At 63.9% G+C, this 27,062-nt stretch overlaps 1 protein-coding gene across 1 annotated transcript; it reads left to right on the top strand.

Moving 5' to 3' along the window:
• Window positions 1-139: 139 nt before the first annotated feature.
• On the top strand, window positions 140-25,415 carry KCNC3 (potassium voltage-gated channel subfamily C member 3). The gene is made up of 4 exons (XM_074937651.1): window positions 140-738; window positions 8,332-9,275; window positions 11,910-12,104; window positions 25,294-25,415. Exons 1-4 carry the CDS (start codon window positions 140-142, stop codon window positions 25,413-25,415), a joined length of 1,860 nt encoding a protein of 619 aa, XP_074793752.1.
• The last annotated feature ends 1,647 nt before the right edge of the window (window positions 25,416-27,062 follow it).

Genomic DNA, 27,062 nt, shown 5'->3' with positions numbered 1-27,062 from the left:
TTGGTCCTGCCCCCCCCCGCCGGGGCCAGCGGAGGCGGGCCTGCGATGACGCCTCCCCCGTGGAGCGCCCTGATTTGACCGCCCCCCTCCCCTCCCCCCCCGCCGCGTGCCGGGGGGCGCGCCGTGCCCGCCCCCCCCAATGCTGAGCTCAGTGTGCGTCTCCTCCTTCCGCGGGCGCAAGCCGGGCAGCCAGGCGCCAGCCAAGTCATGCGCCAGGGGGGACATGGGCCGGCACGAGGACAGCGAGAAGATCGTGATTAACGTGGGGGGGGTGCGGCACGAAACCTACCGCAGCACCCTGCAGACCCTGCCCGGCACCCGCCTGGCCTGGCTCACCGAGCCCGACGCCTGCAGCAACTTCGACTACGACCCGGCCGCCGACGAGTTCTTCTTCGACCGCCACCCGCAGGTCTTCGCCTACGTCCTCAATTACTACCGCACGGGCAAGCTGCACTGCCCGGCCGACGTGTGCGGCCCGCTCTTCGAGGAGGAGCTGGCCTTCTGGGGCATCGACGAGACCGACGTGGAGGCCTGCTGCTGGATGAATTACCGCCAGCACCGGGACGCCGAGGAGGCGCTGGACAGCTTCGAGGCCCCCGAGGCCCAGGAGGAGGAGGACACGGCCGGGGACCTCAAGCGGCTCTGCCTGCAGGAGGACGGGCGCCAGGCCGGCTGGTGGCGCCGCTGGCAGCCCAAGGTCTGGGCGCTCTTTGAGGACCCGTACTCCTCCAAGATGGCCAGGGTAAGGGGGGGGGCTCGGCCTGAGTGGGCGCGGGGATCGTGGCGGGGTCAGAGGGAGCGCGGGGTCAAGGTGAGTGTGCATGAGGGTCGGGCAAGGGGGGCCGGGAGCATGCCAGGGCGCGTGTGCGCGTGCCAGGGGCGACGTAAGTGTGGGAGGGGATCGTGCGAGGGCCACTGTAGGTGTGCACATGAATCGTGCAAAGGGCGGTTTCAGTGTGCAAGGGTATGTGCGCCACGGTCAATGTGAGCGCATGAGGGAATGGTGCATGTGTCCATTTGAGTGTGCAAGGGTGTGCGCACCAGGGTCTGTGTGTGGGAAGGAATAGCGCAGGGGTCCGTTTCAGTGTGCAAGGGTGTGTGCACCAGTGCAAGTGTGAGTGTGTGATGGGATAGTGCAAGTGTCAGTGTGAGTGTGCAAGGGTGTGTGCGCCCCGGTTAGCGAGAGAATGTGAAGGGATAGCGTGAGATCCATTTGAGTGTGCAAGGGCGTGTGTGCCAGGGACTGTGTGAGTGTGTGAAGGGATAGCGCAAGTGTCAGTTTCAGTGTGCAAGGGTGTGTGCACCAGCATTAGTGTGAGTGTGTGAGGAGACAGTGCAAGTGTCAGTGTGAATGTGCAAAGGTAGGTATGCCAGGGTCAATGAGAGTGTAGGAGGGAATAGTGCAATGGTCAGTGTTAGTGTGCAAGGATGTGCACCAGGGTCAATGTAAGTGTGCAGGGGATAATGCAGTGGTCAGTGTGACTGTGCAAGTGTGCGCGCACCAAGGTCAATATAGGTGTGCAAGGGAATAGTGCAAAGGTCAGTGTGAGTATGCACCTATGTGTGCACCAAAGCTAGTGTGAGTGTGAGAGAATAGTGCAAGTGTCAGTGTGAGCATCTACGTGTGTGCATGTCAAGGTCAGCATGAGTGTGCAATGCAGTTCATGCGAGGGTTCTTTCAAGTGTGCACAGATGAGTGTGCAAGGGGTGTGCCTGTGCAGGCATTATGGTGTGTGAGTGTGCACGGGACACAGGGCATGAGAGGGGCTTGGTGTGTGCAAGGAAGGAGAGAGGTGAGTTTGTAAGAGAAGGCAGGGGTGGTGGCAAAGAACCAGGGGGCACCAGAGGGTGCTTGTGCAAAAAGGAAATAAAGTGAGCAAGTGTGGAAGGGACTGAGTGTGCAACTGGCAGGAGGCAGGGGCCTGAGGGGGTGCAAGTGGCATGGGGGGGGCTCCTAGGCTAATACCTGGGGTGAGGGTCTGGGATCTTTATGGGGGGACCCAACCCCCAGCAGGGGGTAACATGCCCAGCCAGACCCCTTCGGGGGAGACAACGAGTTCCCTGGGGGGGTCAGTTTACGGCCCATCCCCCCCTGCTTACCCCCTTCCCTGCGGCCCCAGCCCCCCTGAACCCCTGTCCCCCCCATACACTCAGCTGCCCCAGCTTCCCCTGCAGCCCTGTCCGACTCCTTGCACCCCCCAGCACAGCCCTGTCCCAGCTCCCTGCACCCCCCAGCACCGCTCTGTCCCAGCCCCCCCTGCACCCCGCAGCACAGCCCTGTCCTGGCTCCCTGCACCCCCCAGTCCCGGCCCCCCCTGCACCCCCCAGCAGAGCCGTGTCCCAGCCCCCCCCTGCTCCCCCCAGCACAGCCCTGTCCCAGCCCCCTGCACAGCCCAGGCCTGGCCTCCTGCACCCCTCAGCACAGCCCTGGCCCAGGCCACCCATACCCCCCCAGCACAGCCCTGTCCCAGCTCCCTGCACCCCGCAGTCCCGGCCCCCCCTGCACCCCCCAGAACAGCCCTGGCCCAGGCCCCCCCCTGCACCCCCCAGCTCAGGATCACTTGGAGGACAGCGGCTGGCGCTGGCTCTGCGCTGGGCTGGTTCTGCAGAGGCAGCGGGTCGGAGGGGGGGCCGCACTGCAGTCTGCATCCAGCCCAGCTTGCCATGCCCCCCCCCGCCATGATGCACCTCAGCCCCCCCACCCAGCAGTGCCCTGGTGCAGCCGGTTCTGCCAGATGCACAGAGTGACCCCCCCACTCCTTGCCCTGTCAGCTGCTGCTTCAGGGGGTGGGGGGAGAAAAGTTAGCTCCAAGGGACCCTGGGAGGGGGTAATGAAATGGGGGGCTCCCCACTGGGCCCCTCTCCTCTAGTGACTTGGTCCAAGGGCAAGGAGGGAGTGAGTGGCAGATGGACGGAGGGATGGGGAGGGGGAGGGGCAGATGAATGGACGGAGGGAGGGACAGATGGACAGATGGAGGGGCAGATGGACGGATGAATGGGGGGAGGGGCAGAGGTGAGGCTGGAGGGATAGAGGGGTGGGTGGACGGATGGACGGATAGAGTGGTGAGTGGACTGAGGGACAGATGGAGGGGCAGATGGACGGATGAATGCGGGGAGGGGCAGAAGTGAGGCTGGAGGGATAGAGGGGTGGATGGACGGAGGGACAGATAGAGGGGCAGATGGACGGATGAATGGGGGAGGGGCAGAGGTGAGGCTGGAGGATAGGGGGTGGGTGGACGGATGGACGGATAGAGGGGTGGATGGACGGAGGGACAGATGGAGGGGCAGATGGACGGATGAATGGGGGGAGGGGCAGAAGTGAGGCTGGAGGGATAGAGGGGTGGGTGGACGGATGGACGGATAGAGGGGTGGATGGACGGAGGGACAGATGGAGGGGCAGATGGACGGATGAATGGGGGGAGGGGCAGAAGTGAGGCTGGAGGGATAGAGGGGTGAGTGGACGGATGGACGGATAGAGGGGTGGATGGACGGAGGGACAGATGGAGGGGCAGGTGGACAGATGAATGGGGGAGGGGCAGAAGTGAGGCTGGAGGGATAGAGGGGTGGGTGGACGGATGGACGGATAGAGGGGTGGATGGACGGAGGGACAGATGGAGGGGCAGATGGACGGATGAATGGGGGGAGGGGCAGAAGTGAGGCTGGAGGGATAGAGGGGTGGGTGGACGGATGGACGGAGAGGGGTGGATGGACGGAGGGACAGATGGAGGGGCAGATGGATGGATGAATGGGGGGAGGGGCAGAAGTGAGGCTGGAGGGATAGAGGGGTGGGTGGACGGATGGACGGATAGAGGGGTGGATGGACGGAGGGACAGATGGAGGGGCAGATGGACGGATGAATGGGGGGAGGGCAGAAGTGAGGCTGGAGGGATAGAGGGGTGAGTGGACGGATGGACGGATAGAGGGGTGGATGGACGGAGGACAGATGGAGGGGCAGGTGGACAGATGAATGGGGGAGGGGCAGAAGTGAGGCTGGAGGGATAGAGGGGTGGGTGGACGGATGGACGGATAGAGGGGTGGATGGACGGAGGGACAGATGGAGGGGCAGATGGACGGATGAATGGGGGGAGGGGCAGAAGTGAGGCTGGAGGGATAGAGGGGTGGGTGGACGGATGGACGGATAGAGGGGTGGATGGACGGAGGGACAGATGGAGGGGCAGATGGATGGATGAATGGGGGGAGGGGCAGAAGTGAGGCTGGAGGGGATAGAGGGGTGGGTGGACGGATGGACGGATAGAGGGGTGGATGGACGGAGGGACAGATGGAGGGGCAGATGGACGGATGAATGGGGGAGGGGCAGAAGTGAGGCTGGAGGGATAGAGGGGTGAGTGGACGGATGGACGGATAGAGGGGTGGATGGACGGAGGGACAGATGGAGGGGCAGGTGGACAGATGAATGGGGGAGGGGCAGAAGTGAGGCTGGAGGGATAGAGGGGTGGGTGGACGGATGGACGGATAGAGGGGTGGATGGACGGAGGGACAGGTAGTGGGGCAGGTGGACGGATGAATGGATAGAGGGGCAGGCGGATGGACGGATAGCAGGGTGGATGCACAGGTAGCCGGGCAAGTGGAGAAATGATGGGTAGAGGGGTGGGTGGACGGAGGGACAGATAGCGGGGCAGATGGACGGATGGATGGGTAGAAAAGCAAGTGAATGGAGGGACGGGTAGAGGGGTGGGTGGATGGATGGACAGGTAGAGGGGTGGATGAATGGACGGGTAGAGGGGCGGGTGGATGGACAGATGGGTAGAGGGGGTGGATGCATGGACGGAGGGACAGGTGGAGGGGTGAGTGGACGGAGGGACAGGTAGTAGGGCGGGTGGACAGATGGACAGGTAGAGGAGTGGATGGATAGATGGAGGGACAGGTAGGGGGTGGATGAATGGATGAGTAGAGGGCTGGATGGATGGACGGACACGTAGAGGGGTGGATGGATGGACGGATGGACAGAGGGGTGGATGGATAGACGCGTAGAGAGGAGGGATGGATGGACGGGTAGAGGAGTGGATGGATGGACGGGTAGAGGGGTGGGTGGATGGATGGACAGATGGACGGGTAGCGGAGTGGGAGGACAGGTGGATGGGTACAGGGATGGGAGGATGGATGGACGGGTAGAGGGGCGGATGGATGGATGGATGGATTGGGGGGAAGTGAAGGGATGGACGATGGATGGATGGATGGATGGACAGGTAGCCAGGCTGGTGGACGGAGGGATGGGTAGAAGGGTGGATGGACAGGTAGAGGGGTGGATGGACGGGTGGATGGATAGCAGGGCGGGGGGACAGATGGACAGGTAGAGGAGTGGATGGATAGATGGAGGGACAGGTAGAGAGGTGGATGAATGGATGGGTAGAGGGGTGGATGGATGGATGGATGGATGGACGTGTAGAGGGAGGGATGGATGGACGTGTAGAGGGGTGGATGGATGGACGGGTAGAGGGGCGGATGGATGGGTAGAGGGGCAGATGGATGGATGGATAGGGGGAAGTAGAGGGATGGACGGATAGAGGGGTGTGTGAGTGGATGGATGGATGGATGGACAGGTAGCCAGGCTGGTGGATGGAGGGATGGGTAGAAGGGTGGATGGACAGGTAGAGGGGTGGATGGATGGATGGATAGCAGGGCGGTGGACAGATTGGACAGATGGATGGGTGGGGGGAAGTGAATGGATGTATGGATGGATAGAAGGGTGGGTGGACTGGTTGAGGGGCAGGTGGATGTATGGATGGATAGAGGGTGGCTGGATGGATGGATTGATGGATGGATGGATAGCCAGACAGGTGGACAGATGGACGGGTAGAAGGGGGGATGGGAGGGGTGGGTAGTGGGGCGGATGGGTGGATAGAGGGGCAAGGTGGATGGATGGATGGACGGGTAGTGGGGTGGATGGATAGAAGGGCAGATGGGTGGGTAGAAGGGCGGATGGATAGACAGGTAGCTGGATGGATGGACGGGTAGAGGGGCGGATGGACAGATGGACAGGTAGAAGGGCGGATGGGTGGGTAGTGGGGCGGGTAGCTGGATGGATGGATGGATGGATGGACGGATAGGAGGGTGGATGGATGGATGGATGGATAGAAGGGTGGACAGAGGGATGGGTAGCAGGGTGGGTGGACAGAAGGATGGGTAGAAGAGCGGATGGGTGGGTAGAGGGGGCCGGTGGATGGATGGATGGATGGATGGATGGACGGGTAGTGGAATGGATGGATGGATGGATGGACAGAGGGATGGACAGAGGGATGGGTAGCAGGGGGGGTGAACAGAAGGATGGGTAGAAGGGCGGATGGGTGGGTAGAGGGAAAGGTGGATGGATGGATGGATGGAGGGTGGATGGATGGATCGATGGATGGACGGGTCGTGGGGTTGGTGTCACACACGACACACAAGGACCGAGATAGACATGGATGGACATGGCCACATAGGCACACAGACAGACACACACAGACACGCACATGGACGCACATGGACAAGGATGCACATGGACCGAGATGGACACATATCGACATGGATGGACATGGACACATATGCGCACACACATGGATGCACACGGACAGATATGAAAATGGACTGACACAGACAGAGATGGACACATATGGACACAGACACACATGGGCACACACGGATAGACACGGACACGCACCCACACGGACACACGCAGACACACACACAGATGGACACAGACAAACGGACACGCATGGACACACGGATGGACACACACGCATATGGACACACACAGCAGTGAACACAGACACACAGCAATGGACACACACACACTCACGGGACCACACTTGTGCGCACGCACACACACACACACACACACTGGCCACAGCCCCCTTGCAATGGAAGAAGACTGCCGTGGGGGGAGGGTACGGGCCGGGACACAGCACAGTGTGAGGCTGGAGGCTGGTATGGGGGGCAGTGGGGGGCTCAGGGACGCTGGGGAGCAGCAGGGGGCTGGGACAGGGCGCAGTGAGGGGCTCGGGGAGGCTGGGGAGCAGTGGGGGGCTCAGGGAGCAGGAGGGGCTGGGACGGGGCACAGTGAGGGGCTCGTGGAGGCTGGGGAGCAGTGGGGGGCTCAGGGAGCAGGAGGGGCTGGGACGGGGCGCAGTGGGGGGGCTCTTTAAGATCCACCCAGATAAACTCCTGGTGGGGCAGCGTGATACACCTCCGCCCCCCCCTCCCGTGCTGGGGCCGGGGCTCAGGACTGTTGGGTTTATTTATAGAGACGTTCCCCCCACCACCCCGGGCCGCCTGACCCACGGAGCGGGGGGGAGAGGAGCTGGTCGCCCCACCAGGGGGCGCTGGACCGGCCCGCAGCGCAGCTCGCGCTGCAGCAGCGAATCCCGCAAACTCGGCACATCCGCTCACCGCAGCCCCCCCCCCCCGTGTGGCCCCCGCTCCCGGACCCGCAGCCCCCGCGGCTCCCCCCGCAACTCCCGTGTGTCCCCCCGCGACTCCGCCCCGCGGACCCCCGACCCCGAAGTCCCTCCGCACCCCCTGTTTGTGCCCCTCCGTCCCGCAGCCGCCACCCCCGTGTGTGTCTGCCCCGGCCCGTGCCCCCCCCACCCGCGACCCCCCCGGCCCTTGTGTCCCCCCCGGGCCCCAACCAGCAACCCGGTTCCGCCTGATCGTAGCACCCTCTTCTTACTGGGGGGGGGGAGCAGCCGCCGAGCCGGTGACTCCCCCTCCCCCCTTGGGTGCGGACCATCTCCCCAATTAACAGAGCTGGAGCCAGGACTCCTGGGTTCTGTCCTGGCTCCCGGGAGGGGGAGGGTCCGGTGGGTTAGAGCTGGCGGGGGGATGGGGCTTGGAACCAGAACGCCTGGGTTCTTTCCCAGCTCTGTTTGGTGTCTCCCCTCTATTAAGCAGAAATATCGGGGCTCATTCAGTCCCGGGAGGGGGGGCTGAGGGTGCCCCTCCCACTGGGAAATCTGGGGGGGGCTCCATGTTTCCCCACAACCCCTCCCCCCCAATGTGCAATGCTCCCGCTGCCCAGGGTGACCTCTGGATATAAATGGGGCCATTGGAAAATGTGTGGGGGAGGGAATCCAGAATTCCTGGGGTCTTTCCCTCTCAGGGGCGCTGGCTCCCATCCGGCCCCAGGGTGGGGACTGGCTTGGCTCAGGGGCTGGGGCACAAGGCGGGGGGATCCCAGTCTTGCTGGGGGTCTCCCCTCTCCAGGAGGGGAGGTGTTTCAGCTTTCTAGAACGGGGCGAATAACAATCCTTTGTGTTTGCCCCCATCCTCACCCCCACCCCCCCTCCCTGGCCACCCCTTGCCCCTCCCCCACACCCTCTCACCAGTACGTGGCCTTCGCCTCCTGGCCTTCGCCTCCCTCTTCTTCATCCTCCTCTCCATCACCACCTTCTGCCTGGAGACACACGAGGCCTTCAACCGCGTCATCAACAAGACGGAGACGGTGGCGGTGGCCAACGGGACGGCCACCCAGGTGGCGGTGGAGGTGGAGACGGAGCCGTTCCTCACCTACGTGGAGGGGGCCTGCGTGATCTGGTTCACCTTCGAGTTCCTCATGCGGGTCTGCTTCTGCCCGGACAAGCTGGAGTTCGTCAAGAGCAGCCTCAACATCATCGATTTTGTGGCCATCCTGCCCTTCTACCTGGAGGTGGGCTTGCGGGGCCTCTCCTCCAAAGCGGCCAAGGACGTGCTGGGCTTCCTCCGGGTGGTGCGTTTCGTGCGGATCCTGCGGATCTTCAAGCTGACCCGGCACTTCGTGGGGCTGCGGGTGCTGGGCCACACGCTCCGGGCCAGCACCAACGAGTTCCTGCTGCTCATCATCTTCCTGGCCTTGGGCGTCTTGATCTTCGCCACCATGATCTACTACGCCGAGCGCATCGGGGCCGACCCGGACGACATCACGGGCAGCAAGCACACCGACTTCAAGAACATCCCCATCGGGTTCTGGTGGGCCGTGGTGACCATGACCACCCTGGGCTACGGAGACATGTACCCCATGACCTGGTCGGGCATGCTGGTGGGGGCGTTGTGCGCCCTGGCCGGGGTGCTGACCATCGCCATGCCCGTGCCCGTCATCGTCAACAACTTCGGCATGTATTACTCCCTGGCCATGGCCAAGCAGAAGCTGCCCAAGAAGAAGAACAAGCACATCCCCCGGGCGCCCCAGCCCGGCTCGCCCAACTACTGCAAGCCCGAGGGAGCCCCCGGCCCCCGGCCCGGCCCCCCCGCCGCCGACGCCTGCCCCCTGGCCCAGGAGGAGATCATCGAGATCAACCGGGCAGGTAGGGGGCCCTGCCCACGGGGATCCCTGCCCCGCGCCCTTCCCAATGGTGAGCCCTGCCCTGCGGGGATCCCAGCCCCGTGCCCTGCCCTGCGGGGATCCCAGCCCCGTGCCCTGCCCCACAGCAATCCCAGCCTCATGGGATCCCACCTTTACTCCACCCCCTGCCCCATGGGGATTCCATCCCCACGCCTTGCCCCACGGCGATCCCAGCCCCACGCCCTGCCCCACAAGACTCCCAGCCCCACAGCGCTCCTCATCCAGGCGGCTATAACTACCCTGGCCCTTGGCCGAGCTCTCCCGGCCCCGGGCTCCCACCGCTCGGGCAGGGGGCCGGACTCTGGCCACAGCAGAACCTCCCTGGGGTGCTGCTGCCAATTGGTGTAGGGCTGCTAGCCCCACTCCACACACCCCGGGGATCCCAGCCCCACACCCTGCCCCAGCCTCACATCCGGCACCTGCCAGCCCCATGGGGCCCAGCCCTAAACCACTGCAGGGCTCCGACCCGCTGTTACAGCCCCAGCTTTGGAACATCCCCTGCGAGGCCCCTGTTAGGGGGCCAGATCCCACCCCCCAGGTGTCACGCTCCAGCCAGAGTCAGCCCCACGGCCTCTCCCCCCCTTAATAAGCGGGGCCCCTGGGCCTGCAGCCCCCGTGAGCTCCAGGCAATGAGTCGCCCAGCCCCACGGAATCCCTGCCACACGCCACACCCTGCCCCATGGTGATGCCAGCCCTACACCACACCGTGCCCCACAGGATCCCTGCCCCATGGGATCCCAGCCCCACACGACACCTGCCCCCATGGTGATCCCAGTCCCATGGGATCCCAGCACCACACCACACCAGAGCCCCACAGGATCCCTGCCCCATGGGATCCCAGCACCGCACCACACCGTGCCCCACAGAATCCCTGCCCCAGTCTTTCTGCCCAAGCTGGGGAGATGCGCCTCAGCCCCCCGAGGTGAGGTGGGGAAGCCCATCTCCCTCCGGATCTGCCCTCGTCTTCTCCGGTGCTCTGAGCCAGCTGACAGCCCCAGTGCCCGCTGCCCCTTCCACCCCCCAACATGCCAGGGAAACTGAGGCACGCATAGGGTTCAATTCCCCACTTTGTCATGCCCCCACCCTGCCCCATCCTGAATGCAGCTGGGGGGCACCAGCCCCTCCCCAGTCACCCCCCCCTCCACTGCCCATGATAGTGCAGCATCTTCCCCAGCTCCCCTTGGACAGCTCCGGTTCTGCCCCACAGACCAGACCTCAGTGGGACTGGGACCCTCCCCCCATGTAGAGTGAATCCAGGGGCTCCCCCTAGGCTGGGAGAGCCAGGGGCTGTGGGTCAGGAGTGAGGGGCACCAACAGGACTGGGGAGGGCAAGGCTGGCTAGCAGGGGGCTGTGCCAGGTGTGTGCACCGTGCCGGGTGTGCACAGGGGTGTGTGCTGTTCCAGGCGTGTGTGCGGCGATGGGTGTGCACAGGGGTGCGTGCAGTGATGGGTGTGCTTAGGGGGGTGTTGCAATGGGTGTGCACAGGGGTGTGTGCTGTGCCAGGTGTGTACAGGCATGTGCACAGGGATTAGGTGTGCACAGGGGTGTGCATGGTAATGGGTGTGCACAGGGGTGTGTGCAGCAATGGGTGTGCACAGGCGTGTGCGTTGTGATGGGTGTGCACGGGGTGTGTGTGGCAATGGGTGTGCAGAGGGGCGTGCACGGTGATGGGTGTGCAGAGGGGCGTGCACGGTGATGGGTGTGTACAGGCGTGTGTGTGGCAATGGGTGTGCACAGGGGCGTGCGTGGCGATGGGTGTGCACAGGGGTGTGTGCTGTTCCAGGTGTGTGTGCGGCGATGGGTGTGCAGAGGGGCGTGCACGGCGATGGGTGTGCAGAGGGGCGTTCACGGTGATGGGTGTGTACAGGCGTGTGCGTGGCAATGGGTGTGCACAGGTGTGTGCGTGGCGATGGGTGTGCACAGGGGTGTGTGCTGTTCCAGGTGTGTGTGCGGCGATGGGTGTGCAGAGGGGCGTGCACGGCGATGGGTGTGTACAGGGGTGTGCACGGTGATGGGTGTGTACAGGCGTGTGCGTGGCGATGGGTGTGCACAGGGGCGTGCGGCACGTGTCATCTCTTGTGTGGGTGCCGAGGGCCTGTGTGACGTGGCCGCACGGGGCGATGGCTCTGGCCCGCTGTGGGCCCGATGGGGGTTGTGCACTCGCGGTGCCGTGTGTGTGTGTGTGGGGGGGGTTGTCAGCGCTGGGGGGGGGCCTCGGCTTTCACACCTGCAGCAGCCCGTTCCCACAATGCTCTGGGGCAGGAGCATATGGGCCCGCTGAGGACTTGAGGGGGAGGGGGGACAAGAGCAGATGGTGCCACATGGGCTGGTCACATACAGCAACCCCCCCTCCTGCTGGGACCCTGGGGGGGCTGGGAGCCAGGACACCTGGGTTCTCTCCCTAGCTCTGGGAGGGGAGCGGGGCCTGGTGGCTAGAGCGGGGGGGGCTGGGAGCCCAGGACTCCTGGGTTCTCTCCACAGCAATGAGAGGGGAGCGGGGCCTGGTGGTTAGAGTCGGGGGCTGGGAGCCAGGACTCCTGGGTTCTCCCCCGGGCGGGGTCTCGGCTCCCCTGACCCGGGCTGTGTCGCTGGCAGACTCCAAGCAGAACGGGGACGCGGCGAAGGCGGCGCTGGCCCACGAGGACTGTCCCACCATCGACCAGGCCCTGTCCCCCGAGGAGAAGTCGCCCGCCACCCCCGCGGCCCGCGAGCATTACAGCCACGACCGCGCCTGCTTCCTGCTGACGGCCGGCGAGTTCGGGCCGGCGCCCGACGGCAACCTCCGCAAAGGTGACCCCCCGCCCGGCCCCCCGCGGCCCCCCCCAGCCCCCAACAGCCCCCTGCGCAGCCCCCCTGCCCGACCTGCAGCCCCTGCCCAGCCCCATGTGCAACCCCCCACCCAGCTCCCAACAGACCCCTGGGCAGCCCCCCCCCGCCTGACCTGCAGCCCCTGCCCAGCCCCCCCCTGCCCGACCCGCAGCCCCCCCGCCCGACCTGCAGCCCCTGCCCAGCCCCCAACAGCCCCCTGGGCAGCCCCCGCACCCAGCCCCGAACAGCCCCCTGGGCAGCCCCCCCCCCGCCTGACCTGCAGCCCCTGCCCAGCTCCCAACAGCCCCCTGGGCAGCCCCCCCTGCCTGACCTGCAGCCCCTGCCCAGCTCCCAACAGCCCCCTGGGCAGCCCCCCTCCTGCTTGACCTGCAGCCCCTGCCCAGCCCCCAACAGCCCCCTGGGCAGCCCCCCCACCCAACTTGCAGCCCCCCACCTGACCACCCCCAGCTCAACTCCTGCGCACATCCACCGCCCCAGTGACCCCCTGTCCCTCTCACCACCCCACTGAGCTCTGTTCCCCCACCCCCTTCAAGCCCCTTGTGACCGGCTTCCGCGGGGTACCCCCGAGCCCTCCGCCTCGCCCCCCCCGCTGAGACAAGCTGCTGCACGTCCACCAAGGCTCCTCCCCAGCCCCCCAGCCTGGGACCCCAGAGCGGTACCGGCTCGCCCCAGTCAAGGCCCGGCCGGGGTCAGTTTACAGAGGACGAGGCACCCGACTTCCCCAGCACCTCGACCCCCAAACCCGTGGGTTTTAGGTCCAATAGAAACCAGATTTATGACCTGCCGACAGACCGATGTTCGGGGGGGGGGGAAGTAGCGAGCGTCCCCCTCACCTGCGAAAGCTGAGCTGTATAAACTCGGTCCGATTTGAATCCAGCCGGTCTCTCGCCCTGGGGGGGCGGTTCGCCTGGGACCCCACCTCCCCTTCCCCAGGTCAGTCCAGCAGATGGAGACTTTTAAGATGACCCCTCACCAGGGATACACTGTGCCATCATGGTGACTGGGGGGGGGCAAGGGGTTGCTTTGGGGCACAGAATGTCACACCCATGAACCCCAACTGCCCCTTGACACCCCCCCCACCTACACCCCACCAACCTTCCCCTCCCCGAGTGACCCCCCCAGCATAGGCACTCCCCTCCCCCATCCAATGGGACCCCCCCACAGCATGGAGGCCCCCATCGCCCTCACCCTGCCCCCCACCTCCTCCCCCACACTGAGACACCCCCCCAGCCCCTCTGCTTTCCCATCCCAGCCCATGGTAAGGACAGCCCCCTCATCTTGCCCCACTCCCTCCCCATAGCACAGAGACCCCCCCATCCTCTCATCACCCCCCCTGACATGAAGACCCCCCCCTTCCTCTGAGCAGGCAGCAAGGACTGATCCCCCGGGATTCACACTGGGGTCTAATGCCGCACCCCAATCACTGCCCACTTAGGAGCAGCTGCTGGGGCCTGTGGGAGGGGGGCAGACCATGGTGCCATCTGGGTGGGCCCAGATAGGGAGTGACAGCCCTGCCCAGGAGGTGGGGGGCTGAGGCAGGGGGAGCCCAGGCCCCTCCCTCCAGACAAGGGCTTGGGGGGGCATTTGAACCCCACCCGTGGGCTCAGGCCCCTTCCAACCCCACCTCTAAGAGGGGATCCAGGGCTAATGAGGGGGCTCAGAGCCCCCCCCGGTCTATAAATCCATTGAGCCCCTCCCCCCACTAGGCACCAAGGAGCAGGTGAGTCGTGGTATGGGGCAGGCACTGGGGGGGGGGCAGCAGGGGATGGATGCAGTGTATAATGCAGTGGGGGGAGGTGCGGCAGGGCTGTGTGCAGTGGGGGGGAGGGATGGGGGTGTAGTAGGCGGTACAGGGGGAGGAAGGGTCAGTGGGGGAGCCATGGGGCGGGCAGAAGGTGGTGGTGCAGTGTGGACTGCAGTGGGAGAATGATGCGGTGGGGGGTGGCGCAGTGGGGGATGGTGCAATGGGGAGAGCCAGGGGTGGGTGCAGTAGGAGCCGGTGTGGTGGAGGGAAGGTGCAGTGAGCAGTGGCGCAGTGGGGAGCTGTGGGGAGGTGCAGTGGGGGGGGAAGATGCATTGAGGATGGTGTGGGGAGATGGTGAAGCAGGGGTGCGGGGGGAGATGAGGAGAGGATGGTGGGGGGAGGGTGAAGTGGGGGTGAAGCATGGGGGTGCAGTGGGGGGATGGTGCAGGGAGGATGGTGGGGTGCAGTGACTGTTTGTGCCGTGGCGGGATGGTGCAGTGAGAGTGTTTGGGGGGGGAGGTGCAGTGTGCAGAAGATGCAGTGGGGCTGTGTCACGGGGTCCCCGGGCGGTGCTCTGGATCTGCTCCCCCTGAAGCCAGGCAGGACTCTGGGGAGTCTCCTTTCTGGGAGCAGCCTGTCTGCAGGGCACACAGCTCCCCCAGCTCCACCTTCCTGGGGCTGACCCCCGAGCCTCCAGCCTCCCCTGCCCCTCCGGGCGCTTCCCACAGCGAGTCCGCCCAGGCGGGGTCCTGGGGAAGCCAGAGGGTCCTGCCCCCCAACTCCGCAGTCAGACGTGACTCTCAGCCAGCCCGTAAAACAGAGGTTTATTAGACGACAGGAACATGGTCTAACACAGAGCTTGTAGGTGCAAAGAACCGGACCCCTCAGCTGGGTCCATTTTGGGGGGCAGTGAGCCAGACAACCACGTCTGCACTTCACTCCATGTCCCCAGCCAGCCCCAAACTGAAACTGGACCCAGCTGACCCAGACACTCAAGAACTGTATAGGGGAAACTGAGGCACCCCCACACTATTCAGAGGAACCATTAAGAACAGTCCCACTTCGTCACATCTCTTCCCCCTTCGAGATCGAACTGAGCGGGGTCACTTTAGCCGGTGACCTGGGGAAGTTCGAAGCCACCAACGTTCCCATGGATGCCCCAGCATCTCTCCCGTTCCTTGGTAGGAGTTACACCAGGCCCTTCCAGTTTCACGCCCTCCCTTAGGTGCGGGCTGGTCGATAGCACTGGCAGGCCGCATGGGGGAACGTTTATGCGGCCCGTGCCCTTTGGCCACCCCAAAACCCCAGGGGGTCAAACTGGGATTGGGTCTTCTCCCCAACAAGCTGGCCAAACACAGCCACTTGGTTATAGGACTGTTTAACTTTCTTAACAGCTTTCACTTCATCTGAGACCTTCTCAAAGCTCTCCACACTGGATCTTTCAACAGGAAAGTCAGTGGATCCATTCACAACAGACAATTTCTGGCTGTTAGGAACTGAAACTGTCTTGATTAAAAAGAAAAGGAGTACTTGTGGCATCTTAGAGACTAACCAATTTATTTGAGCATAAGCTTTCATCCGATGAAGTGAGCTTTAGCTCACGAAAGCTTATGCTCAAATAAATTGGTTAGTCTCTAAGATGCCACAAGTACTCCTTTTCTTTTTGCGAATACAGACTAACACGGCTGTTACTCTGAAACCTGTCTTGATTAAATCACTTTCACACCCTTCAGTTGCAGTAAACTGCTTGCAAAGACTCCATGAGGATTCCTTTCCCTAGGGCTTTTCTATGCAACAATTCACCCCTCCCAGAAATTCTGCTCTTACCCTCTTTACCTAGGGCTTGCTCTAGAGGAACACACCCCCCCCCCCCCCCGAGCAAAACAGACTCTTTCTGGGTCTCCCTTACATCCAGAATTACCTCTGGCCCATCCGGCGGATTCCTCCACAATCCCCTTTCAGGCAAACTGACAGACTTCCTGGATAAAAGGTCAGAAGCCTTCTCCTTCCCTTTGCCACACACAAGTTCAGGAATCTTTTCCTTCTTGCTACAGGTTTCCACACCCTCAGTCGGTAACACAATCACATCCCCTTCCTGCTCTCCTTGGGCCCTGGCTAGGATCTCACCCTGATCAGACAGAGTTGCTCCACCCTTTCCCAACAACACACGAGCAACAGGCAAAATACAAGCACCAGAATTGTCTGGGCTCTGGGATTTTACACAGACACTAACTGGATGCGACCTAGTTACAGGGCCATTCTCCCGAGCAGACACAAACTTAGGACCCTTCCCTTCCTGGGCTTCAGCTGAATCCAGAACCAGCTCTGAGACAACTGCACGACCCTCAACCATCACAGGCTGCAAGGCCCCTTCTGTCTGCTCCACAGACAAAGAAGAGCCGGACACACTTTCTCCTTTCCCAGACACCCAGCTTGGGATCTCATTCCCCTGTCCCAGCACACAGGGATGGTCACAGACAACTGCTTGGAGACCAGGGTAGCTCCCTCCATAGGCAAGTCAACACCCCTGACAGACACAGGCACGTTTCCTTCACTGTCCCAATTCTCCACCCAGCTAACAGGTAAGGTCCAGGGGCACTCATCGTCCACTCTCCTCGCCTTCCCACCCTGCTGACTAGACACAGCCATCAGCTCACAAGGCTGCCTAGGCTCATCCTTACCAAGCACCTTGCCACTCCCCACAGATCCCCTGCCCTGCCTGTGTCTCCCCCCACTCAGCTGGGGTCTCAGCTCCCCCTGTGCTCAGCGCTGCCCTTGCTGTCCCAGTGGGGGTAGGCAGCGAGCTCGCTGCTTTCCTCACTGCATCAGAGCCAGCGTGAGCCCCCTCTCCGGTGTGCAAGGGGGCGGGGAGCACCTTTCTGTCCCACCCAGCCCCAGGGGGCTGGTTACAGGCAGGCAGGTAGCCTGAGCCTAGCAGCTCCTCCCTGCTGCCAGCCAGGTCATCTGCATTTTTACTGACCATTTCCCTGTCCACCGATTGGTTCCCTGGATTCAAATTCAAACCCTTGGCCGTTACAGGAGCAGGGCCTGGATCCTGTCCCAAAGAGACACAGTCACCCCACAACAGGGTCTCGCAGCTGGTATCCTGGAGAACCCCAACGTCCAGCCAGCCCCACCCCTCCTGGGTCTGTACAGGGATCTGGGCCATAGGCAGGGCGAGGGGCTTCATCCCTGGGACCCTCACCCAGCTCACCCAGCCCCTCAGCATCTGAGGCTGCACCACCCGGGGCCTGACAACCCTTCTCTCTGTCCCAGGATCTCGCCACCCCAGGACTGTCTCCCCATTGACCATCACCTTCTGCTCCCACTGGGGGTCCGAGGGGCCTGGCCCCAGGAAACTCCACACAGACATATAGGTTGGGACGAGGAGTGGGAGCCTGTCCACCTCCCCACCCATCTGGCTGATGGAGTCTGTGGCCTTGGGACCCAGCAAGGGAGCTAGATACCGGGGCTTTTCCGCAGGGTCCCCCTGGTTCAAATCTCCAGCCTGCTCAAAGGCAGTGAATGGCATCCACATCCCCCCCCCTCCTTAACCAGGGGCAGCAATTTAGTCTCGAGGCTCCCTGCGGAACTGGCCCCCCAGGGTCTATCCCCACTCAACCCAGGGTGGTCCCCTAGGCCTCTCCGTTCCCCCACCGCCAGTTCATGCTGCTTCTGCAGCTCTTTCTCGGGCTCTCGCTGTCTCTCACAGTCCTCTTGCTCTCTCGGACTCAGCTCCAATCCCGTCCGTCTCCGATCCCCCGATGGGGAACCCGATCGTGAAGACCCTCGTCTGGTCGGGGACAGGAGTCTTGGGGATGCCTGGCTCCCACTCCAGCTGCTCCCAGATCCTGCTATAGCCCCATTTGGGGTCAGGAAACTGTTCCTTTGACCGATCATTCTCCTCCAGCTGCACGATTAACTGTGCCTTGGTGAACTTTCCAATGCTCAACCCTCTCTTTCTGCACAGGGTTACAATGTCCTTCTTAAGGAGACGGTGACAGGCCGTCACTCCCGCTCTTCCCAAGTGGCTGTGGACTCACAGGCCTGTGTGCTCTCAGCTCCCCACGGTCTCCAGGGAGAACCCCTCGTGTGCCAGCCCTTCTCGAGGTCACCACCTCTCTCCCAGGGTGGAGCTGCAGACTCCTCCGCCCCTGGGACCACTCGCTGCAATCCCCCAGGGGACCCTGTTACTGCAAAAGTCCTTCTCTCTGGTCACACACTCCTAGGGGTGAACCGCCCCCCGAAACCGCTCCTCTCTGAGCCTTCAGCACGCCTGGTCCTCGTCAATCCCCCTTCGTTTTACTGCTCCCCAGTCACTTACTGCAGGAAGTGCCATCCACGGGGTGCAGTACATCCCACCGCTGACACCAGTTGTCACGGAGTCCCTGGGTGATGCTCTGGAACTGCTCCCTACGAAGCCAGGCAGGACTCTGGGGAAGTCTCCTTTCTGTGAGCAGACAGTCTTCAGGACACACAGCTCACACAGCTTCCACCTTCCTGGGTCTGACCTCGGAGCATTCAGCATCCTCTGCCCCTCCGTGCGCTTCCCACAGCGAGTCCGCCCAGGCAGGGTTCCTGGGGAAGCCAGAGGGTCCTGCCCCCCAACTCCGCAGTCAGACGTGACTCTCAGCCAGCCAGTAAAACAGAAGGTTTATTAGACGACAGGAACATGGTCTAACACAGAGCTTGTAGGTGCAGAGAACCGGACCCCTCAGCTGGGTCCATTTTGGGGGGCAGTGAGCCAGACAACCCCCTCTGCCCTTCACTTCATGTCCCAGCCAGCCCCAAACTGAAACTCCCTCCAGCCCCCCCTCCTCTGGGCTTTGTCCCTTTCCCGGGCCAGGAGGTCACCGGATTCCTTTGTCCCCCAACCCTTTAGCTCTCACCTGGCAGGGGGGAAGGGCCCAGGCCATCAGTTGCCAGGAAACAGGGTGTCGGCCATTCTCTGTGTCCAGACCCCTGCACACACCTGCCCTCTAGGGCTCTGCAATGATCATACACCCTTACCCCACCCCCTAGATACTCAAGAACTGCATAGGGGAAACTGAGGCACCCCCACACTATTCAGAGGAAACATTAAGAACAGTCCCACTTCAGGGTGTAGCGGGGGAAGGTGCAGGGGGGTGAAGCGGGGGTGCAGTGGAGACAGGGCAGTGGGGGAAGGTGCAGTGAGGATGGTTTGGGAGAAGGTGCAGCTGGGGGTGCAGTGGGCTGATGGCACAGGGGAAGGTGCAGGGGGGTTGCAGTGAGGGGAAGGTGCAGGGGGGGTTGCAGCAGGGGTGCAGTGAGGATGGTTCGGAGTGAGGGGTCCAGTAGGGATGGTTCGGGGGAGGGGGTGCCGTGGGGGTGCAGTGAGGATGGTTTGGGGGGAAGGTGCTGTGGGGAATGCAGCGGGGGGAGTCGTGGGGGGGTCCGGCGGGACGACGCATGCAGCAGACGCGTTGGGGGGGGGGGCACGTCGGGCGGCGGGTCCCTTCCCCTCCCCTCCCCCGCCAGCGCCTCCTCCTCACGTGGCGTCTCTGTTTGTTTATCTCCCCCCCACATCGCCGCCCGGGCCCCCCGCCCCCCCCGCCCGGGCCCCCCCGTAGCCGCGCTCCGCTTGCCGCCCCCGGACGCCGCCCCCTGGTGCCTGCCTGGCGTCAATGCCGCGCCCGCCTCCTGGAGCCAGCACTAGAAGGCAGGGCGTGCTGGGAACGGGTGAGTAGCCCCCCCTGCCCTGCCCCCCCGCTGCACCCCTCCCATCCCCCCCGCAGCCCTGCCTCCCTGCACCCCATCCCACCGCTCCCTGCACCCCCCCATCCTCCCGCTACCCCCCTGCCCTGCCCCTCCACTGCACCCCGCTTCCCCCCATCCCCCCCGCAGCCCTGCACCACTGTCCCACCCCTCCCTGCACCCCCCCATTCTCCCACTCCCCCCCCGCCCTGCCTCCCTGCTGCACCCCGCTTCCCCCTCCCATCCCCCCACCGCAGCCCTGCACCCCCCTCCTCCTGCTGCACCCCCCCGCATGGACCCCCCCCAGCACCTCGCCAGGCTCCCTCCATCATCTCAGCCACATCTTACCACAGAGCTGCCCCTGCCCTGCCCCGCGCACCCCTCAGCCCCCCATCTTCCCAGCCAGGAACAAGCCCCCTCCCCATCCTTCATGTGTGGCTAAAGACACAGCCAGGCCTCACTGGCCGCCAGGACTCCTGGGTCCCATCCTGGCTCTGGGAGGGGAGCGGGGTCTCCTGGGACACACCCTCGCCGTGCAGCCCCAATCCCCTCCCCCACCTGATACCCCCTCCCCATTTCCTCCTGATTGTCTGACTCCCCCACACACACACCAAAGCCCCAGCCATCCCCTCAGACCCATTCCTGTGGGTCCTGCCAAAACTCAGCCACTCAGTGCACTGGGGGCACAGAATTTCCAGGGTGAGGGAAGGGGGAGTGGCGAGGGACACTGGCCCTTTAACTGAGCCCTGGGGTGGGGGTGGGGGGGGTTGGTGCTCCCCCAGGCCCCGCCCCTCTACTCCCAGGCCCCGCCCCTTATCCATAGGCCCCCCTCCCCCGGCTCCCAGGCTCCGCCCCCTTCCCGGGACGTTCCGCAAGCCCTGCCCCTGCTTCCCTAGACCACTCCCCCCGCCCCCCAGAATCTCAGAAGCCCCGCCCCTGGCCAGGGACTCCCCCCCACACATCCCGAGCATCCCCCCTCCCCCCCCGCATCCATTCCTTTTTACCTGTTGCTTTTGCTCAGCCCCATCTCCATCTCCAAGGCAAATATGGGGCCAGCCCCCAGTGGGTGAATACAAGGGGTCCCTGCCCTGGGTTGGGGGGTGTTGGGGTCCCCCAGGGATGATGCCTGGAACCCCTCATTGTAGTACAAGGAGTCAGCTCTGGCCCAGACCGCGGGGGACCCCTGCAGCCTGGCAGCCCCCTCAGGGTCGCTCTCACTGGGGTGAGCCCCTCAGCTTCCCGCCCCCTGGGGCCCCCCCTCAGAGCCTGCACCTCCCCTCCCCAGGTCAGGCCGGGAGCACCCTGCAGCAAGTGCCCCAGGATGGGCCCCAGGGCCAGATGGACCCCCCCAGCGGGAGCCAGGCCCCCCAGCTCCGGGCTCGGGAGTGACTTGGGGAGCGGGGGGAGGTTGGGGGTCTGGGCAGCGCGGAGAGTCCTGGGTTAGCGCCGGGAACAGAAATTACAGCCAAGGCCGGCTGGGTCGGGCCTGAGCCCCCTGACCCCTTAGTGCCAGTGCCCCCAGCAGCCCCACAAGGAGCAACCCCCCCGGCCCCTCCCAGCCCTTTGTCCTCCAGCTGGTCGCACCCGGCCGGCTCCCTGCCCAGGGGGCAGCCAAGGGAGTTAGCTGCTGGGTGCCAGTGGGCCAGGCAAAGGGAGGGGCCATTGTCTTCTGGGCCCCTCTCTGGGCATGGCAGGGCCTGGCCCCAGGAAGTCGGCGTGGGTCACACCTGGGTCTGTGCAGCAAGAAAGGAGCCTCTTCCACACACCCCCCGCCCCCCACCATGACCGCGCAGTACGTGGGGAAACTGAGGCACACACAGTCGTCAAACAAAATATTATCCCAAGCCTGAAGGGAGACAAGGCCGGAGGCCAGGAGCAAGGGCAGGTCATGGGTGGTGCCAGGTCTCCATATTCCTCCTGGCGGGGTCGGAGCTGGGGTTGGAGGCACCCGCTTATACCAGAGCGTCTCACGGGTGCGGGGCAAGAGATGGGGTGCTGGGAATGGGGCTGGCACGGGCTAGGAGGTGCACAGGCTAGTGGGGGAGATAGGAGGAGGGGTACATGGGGGTGAGGGGTGGGTTTCAGGGCCAGGGGGTTCAGGGAATGGGGAGACAGTGGGGGGGGCGCAAGTGGGGGGTGCTCAGGACTCCCCTCGTATTCACCCCGGGCTGCCCCAATATTTGACACCCCCCCAATTAACGCCCCATTTCATACGTCTTGTAGGGTTCGCCCAGTGCCCCTGTAATGCCCCGGCTGCGTCAGCCAGGTACGTACCCTGCCCCGGCGCCCCGCGGGGCACCGACGCCCCCCCCAAACCTCATCTCTCTCCCCCCCCCCCCCAGCCGCCACCGCCACCACTCCAAGCAGATCCATGCCTCCCCCTCGCCCCTGACCCCTGACACACCCACCAGCCTAGGGCGCCCGCACTGACCGCCCGCCCCCGCTGTCCACGCAGGCTCCTGGGCCCCTTCCTGCTGTTTGCGTGGGCAAGAACCTGGCTCTGGTGAGGGGCACAGAGGCTGGGTATATGGGGACCCCTAGCACCTGGCTCTGGGGCGGAGCGCGGGGGGCCAATTATATGGGGACCCCTCCTCCAGCTCTGAGATGCGGCTGGCGCTGGGGTGGGGTGCGGGGGATGGTTATAAGGGGACCCCTCACCCGGCTGGGTATATGGGGACCCCCTCGCCTGGCGCTGAGATGCGGCTGGCTCTGGGGTAGGGCGAAGGGACTGGGGTTATACCGGGACCCCTCGACGGGGCCTGAGATGCGGCTGGCTCTGGGGTGGGGCTTCGTGGCTGCGTATACAGGGACCCTGCCCAGGAGTATGGGACAGGAAGTGTAGGGGAATCTGGTCTCCTGCCAACAGAGCTGGTTACAGTGGCGGGATTTTGGGGCCAGGCATGAGCTGGAAATGGAGGCCCCCCCCACACACACACACACTGCACCCTGGCCCAGCATCCTGGGGTAGGATTAGTGGGATGGCCCAGTAGGACATGTGTTACACGCCCCACGGCTGTGACACACGTGGCCCCTTGCGTGCATCACAGGGCACCCCCCCAAATCCAAAGTACCTGCTCCGGCTGGCACCCCGCAAACACACCCCACCTGTACCAGGTAACACACCCTCACACCCCACCCGAGCCCTGCATGCACCCACGGGAGATGCCGCAAGCACACGCGTGTGAGGCGGGTGGAGAACACGCACAGCCTGTGTGCCAGACATACACATAAGTCCAGGCCCTGGACACACACTCATGTACATGCATGTGTGGATGGACACGCGTGTGTGCAGTCTCATACATGCATGAGACCTGTGTTCATAGCCAGACACTCACGTGCGAATCACAAGCCAACCCCGGCACATGACGGGTTCCCTCCCTGGCTCTGGGAGGGGAGTAGGGTCTAGTGGTTAGAGCAGTGGGGGCTGGGAGCCAGGACTCCTGGGTTCTCTCCCCAGAGCTGCCATGCTCAAAGCTAAGCTGGTGCCCCTAACCCACCCCTGCCTCCAGGGATGCTGCTAAGCCCAGGGTCCAGCTGCTGGGTGGGCTGACAGGTTCGGGGTGGGGACCCCAAGCACCCTGAGGGGCTGGATGGAGGGGGTGAGGGGAGAAAGGGGAAGAGGTACCAAGCCTGCACTGGGCTGCTCCCAGATCAGAGCCGGGGGCCTGTGCACCCTGGTATCCCCTGGCGCCCCTCCCTGCCCCCCATGCCTCGCTCAGAGACCGGCACGAGCGGGGGGTGGGGGGAAAGGGGTGCAGAGCTCCACGGGAGCTGGGGGAGGATACTTGCAATTTGGGGGATGCCCAGGGATGGGGGTGATGGGAGCTGGATTGGGGGTACTGGGGGTGAGTCAGTGGAGGTGACTGGGGGATGAATAGGTGTGTGGGTTACTGTGGCTTTTTTGGGGGGTGGCCTGGTGTCACGGCGTCCCGGGGCGATGCTCTGGAACTGCCCCCTACGACCCAGCCAGGACTCGGGGGGACCCTCCTCTCTCGGAGCTACTGTCCCCAGGGCAAGATCCTGCCCTGGCTTCCCTCTTCCTGGGGCTGACCCCGGAGCCTCCAGCCTCCCCTGCCCCACCCGGAGCTTCCCGCAGTGACTCCACACAGGGGCGGGGTCCTGGGGGAGCCAGAGGGTCCTGCCCCCCGACTCAGCAGTCAGACAGGACTTTCAGCCAGCTGGGGACACAGAAGGTTTATTAGCCGACAGGAGCATGGTCTAAACCAGAGCTGGTAGGTACAGAGACAAGGACCCCTCAGTCAGGTCCGTCTTGGGGGGCCAGGAGGCCGGAGCCCCATCTGGGCCTCCCTCCATTTCCCCAGCCAACCCCAAACTGAGACTCTCCCGCCCTCCTCTGGCCTTTGTCTCTTTCCCAGGCCAGGAGGCCACCTGATCCCTTTGTTCTCCAGCCCCTCCAGTTGGCACCTTGTGGGGGGGCCCAGGCCATCAGCTGCCAGGTGACGGGGTCTCAGCCATTCTCTGTGCAGACCCCATCACACTGGCCCTCTAGGGCTCTGCAACAATCACACCCCCTTATCCCGCCACCTAGATACTTAAGAACTGCCATGGGGAAACTGAGGCACTCACACCATATTCAGAGAGAACATTAAGAACAGTCCCACTTTGCCACACCTAGGTGTTGCGGGGGGGGGAAGAGGGGTCCTGTGGGCCAGAGGCTGCCTCGGGTGTGGGGTGCTGTGGATTAGAGGGTGCTGTGAGTTGGGGGTGCTCAGGGCATGGGGCAAAGTGGGAGTGTGAGTCCGTGACAAGGTATAGTGCTGTGGGTTGGGAATAACAGGGTGGGAGTTGCTGTGGGTCGGGGGTGCCGTGGGTTGGGGGATAACAGGGTGGTGGTTTCTGTGGGTCGGGGGAGCTGTGGGTTGGGGGATAACAGGCTGGAGGTTGCCATGGGTCAGGAGTGCCGTGGGTCGGGAGATAGGCTGGGGGTTTCCATGGGTCGGGGGTGCAGTGGGTCAGGGGATAACAGGGTGGGGGTTGCTGTGGGTCAGGGGTGCCGTGAGTTGGGGGATAACAGGCTGGTGGTTTCCGTGGGTTGGGGGTGCCGTGGGTCAGGGGACAACAGGCCTGGGGTTTCCGTGGGTCGGGGGATAACACGCTGGTGGTTTCCATGGGTTGGGGGACAACAGGCTGGGGATTGCCGTGGGTCAGGGGTGCTGTGGTTCAGGGGATAATAGGCCTGGGGTTGCCACGGGTCGGGGTTGCTGTGGGTCGGGGGAGAACAGGCCTGGGGTTTCCGTGGGTCGGGGGATAACACGCTGGTGGTTTCCGTGGGTTGGGGGACAACAGGCTGGGGGTTGCCGTGGGTCGGGGGTGCCATGGGTCGGGGGAGAACAGGCCTGGGGTTGCCGTGGGTCGGGGGTGACGTGGGTCGGGGGAGAACAGGCCTGGGGTTGCCGTGGGTCCGGGTTGCTGTGGGTCGGGGTATAACAGGCCTGGGGTTGCCGTGGGTCGGGGGTGCCGTGGGTCGGGGGAGAACAGGCCTGGGGTTGCCGTGGGTTGGGGTTGCTGTGGGTCGGGGGAGAACAGGCCTGGGGTTGCTGTGGGTCGGGGGTGCCGTGGGTCGGAGGAGAACCAGCTGGGGGTTGCCGTGGGTCGGGGGGGCGGGTGCCTCGCCCCCCCCACTCACCTCCCCTCTCTCTCTCTCTCTCCCCCCACCGGTGCCCCCCGAAGGTTATGAGAAGTCCCGGAGTCTGAACAGCATCGCGGGGCTGCGCCTCTCGCCCGCCCCCAGCCCCCTGGGCTCGCCCGGCGCCCCCCGGCGCCCCCGCCCCCCGCTCCCCTCCATCCTATAGCCCGGGGGCCCCGGACTCCGCGCCCCCCCCGACTTTTTAAGCAAAAAAGAAGAACAAGCAAAAGAACAAGGCAGAAGAGAGGAGGCGTCACCGGGGGCAACCGGGGGCTTCGTCGCCAGGGGCAAGCGGGGGGCTTCGTCGCCAGGGGCAACGTGGGTCCCGTCTCCCCTTTGGCTTCTACAGGACACGCTACACGGCACTTTCTGGAACATCCATGAGTTACGCCCCTGCCCCCTCCTGGAGCAGGACGCCTGGGTCCCTCCGGGGAGGGGCCTGGCCTGGGGCTGGGGGGGGTAGAGTTTATATTTTTTGGCAGGAGGGAGGTTTGCTCTGAGAATCCAAATACTGTGCGGGGGGGTCAGCAAGGGACAGAGACGGGGGTCCCGGAGCCCCCTGCCCCACGCTGCACCTCTGGGTCCTTCAGTCCATTCCCTCCGGCTGTGTCTGTCTGTCTGTCCTCATCAACACCCCTCCGTCTCTGTCTGTCTGTCCCCGGACACCCCCCTCCGGCTGTCTGTTCCCATACACCCCGCTCCAACTGTTTGTCCTCATCAACACCCCTCCGTCTGTCTGTCTGTCCCCATACACCCCGCTCCATCTGTCTGTCTGTCCCTGTACGCTCCCCTCTGACTGTCTGCCCCTATGCACACCCCTCTGACTGTCTGTCCTCATCAACAGCCCTCCAGCTGTCTGTCTGTCCCCGGACACGCCCCTCTGGCTGGCTGTCCCCATACACCCCGCTCCAACTGTCTGTCTGTCCTCATCAACACCCCTCCGTCTGTCTGTCCCCAGACACCCCGCTCCATCTGTCTGTCTGTCCCTGTACACTCCCCTCTGACTGTCTGCCCCTATACACACCCCTCCGACTGTCTGTCTGTCCTCATCAACACCCCTCCGTCTGTCTGTCTGTCTGTCCCCGGACACCCCCCTCCGGCTGTCTGTCCCTGTACACACCGCTCCAACTGTCTGTCTCCATACACCCCCCTCCAGCTGTCTGTCCTCATCAACACCCCTCTGACTGTCTGTCTGTCTGTCCCCATACACACTCCTCTGACTGTCTGTCTTCATCAGCACCCTCTGACTGTCTGTCCTCATTAACCCCCCTCCAACTGTCTGTCTGTCTCCATACACCCTCTCTGGCTGGCTGTCTATCCCCGTACACCCCACTCCGACTGTCAGTCTGTCTGTCCTCATCAACCCCCCTCTGGCTATCTGTCCCCATACACCCCCGTCCGACTGTCTGTCCCCGTACACTTCTCTCCGGCTGTCTGTCTGTCCTCATCAACCCCCCTCCAGCTGACTGTCCTCATCAACCCCCCTCCAGCTGTCTCCATACACATCCCTACGTCTCTCTGTCTGTCCCCATACACACCCCTCCAGCTGTCTGTCTGTCCCCATACACACCCCATCCCCCTGTCTGCCCCCATATGCACCATTCTGTCCGTCCACCCCTGTGTGCGCCTGTCTGTCTGTCTGTCCCCCCCCCCATCCGGTTTCTGGACTCACAGACTCTGCTCCTTTGAGGGACCCCCCCCACTGCCGGACCCCCCGCCCGCTTGGTTCTCTCCTGCATGGATCTTCCATGGATCACACAAGCAATAAGCTACATGCTGGCCTCTCCGGCTGCATGCCGCCGGGCCCGGGACG

The sequence above is a fragment of the Natator depressus genome, chromosome 23 (genome assembly GCF_965152275.1).
Source record: "Natator depressus isolate rNatDep1 chromosome 23, rNatDep2.hap1, whole genome shotgun sequence".
NCBI classification, from domain to species: Eukaryota; Metazoa; Chordata; order Testudines; family Cheloniidae; genus Natator; species Natator depressus.
Note: the sequence above shows the minus strand (reverse complement) of the source record. Positions and strands in the feature narration are given on the sequence as shown.

Coding starts and splice junctions, on each gene's coding strand:
- KCNC3 (XM_074937651.1), top strand. CDS start 140: ATGCTGAGCTCAGTGTGCGTCTCCTCCTTCCGCGGGCGCAAGCCGGGC. Junction 739..8,331: donor CCGTACTCCTCCAAGATGGC/CAGGGTAAGGGG, acceptor AGTACGTGGCCT/TCGCCTCCTGGCCTTCGCCT. Junction 12,105..25,293: donor CGACGGCAACCTCCGCAAAG/GTGACCCCCCGC, acceptor TGCCCCCCGAAG/GTTATGAGAAGTCCCGGAGT.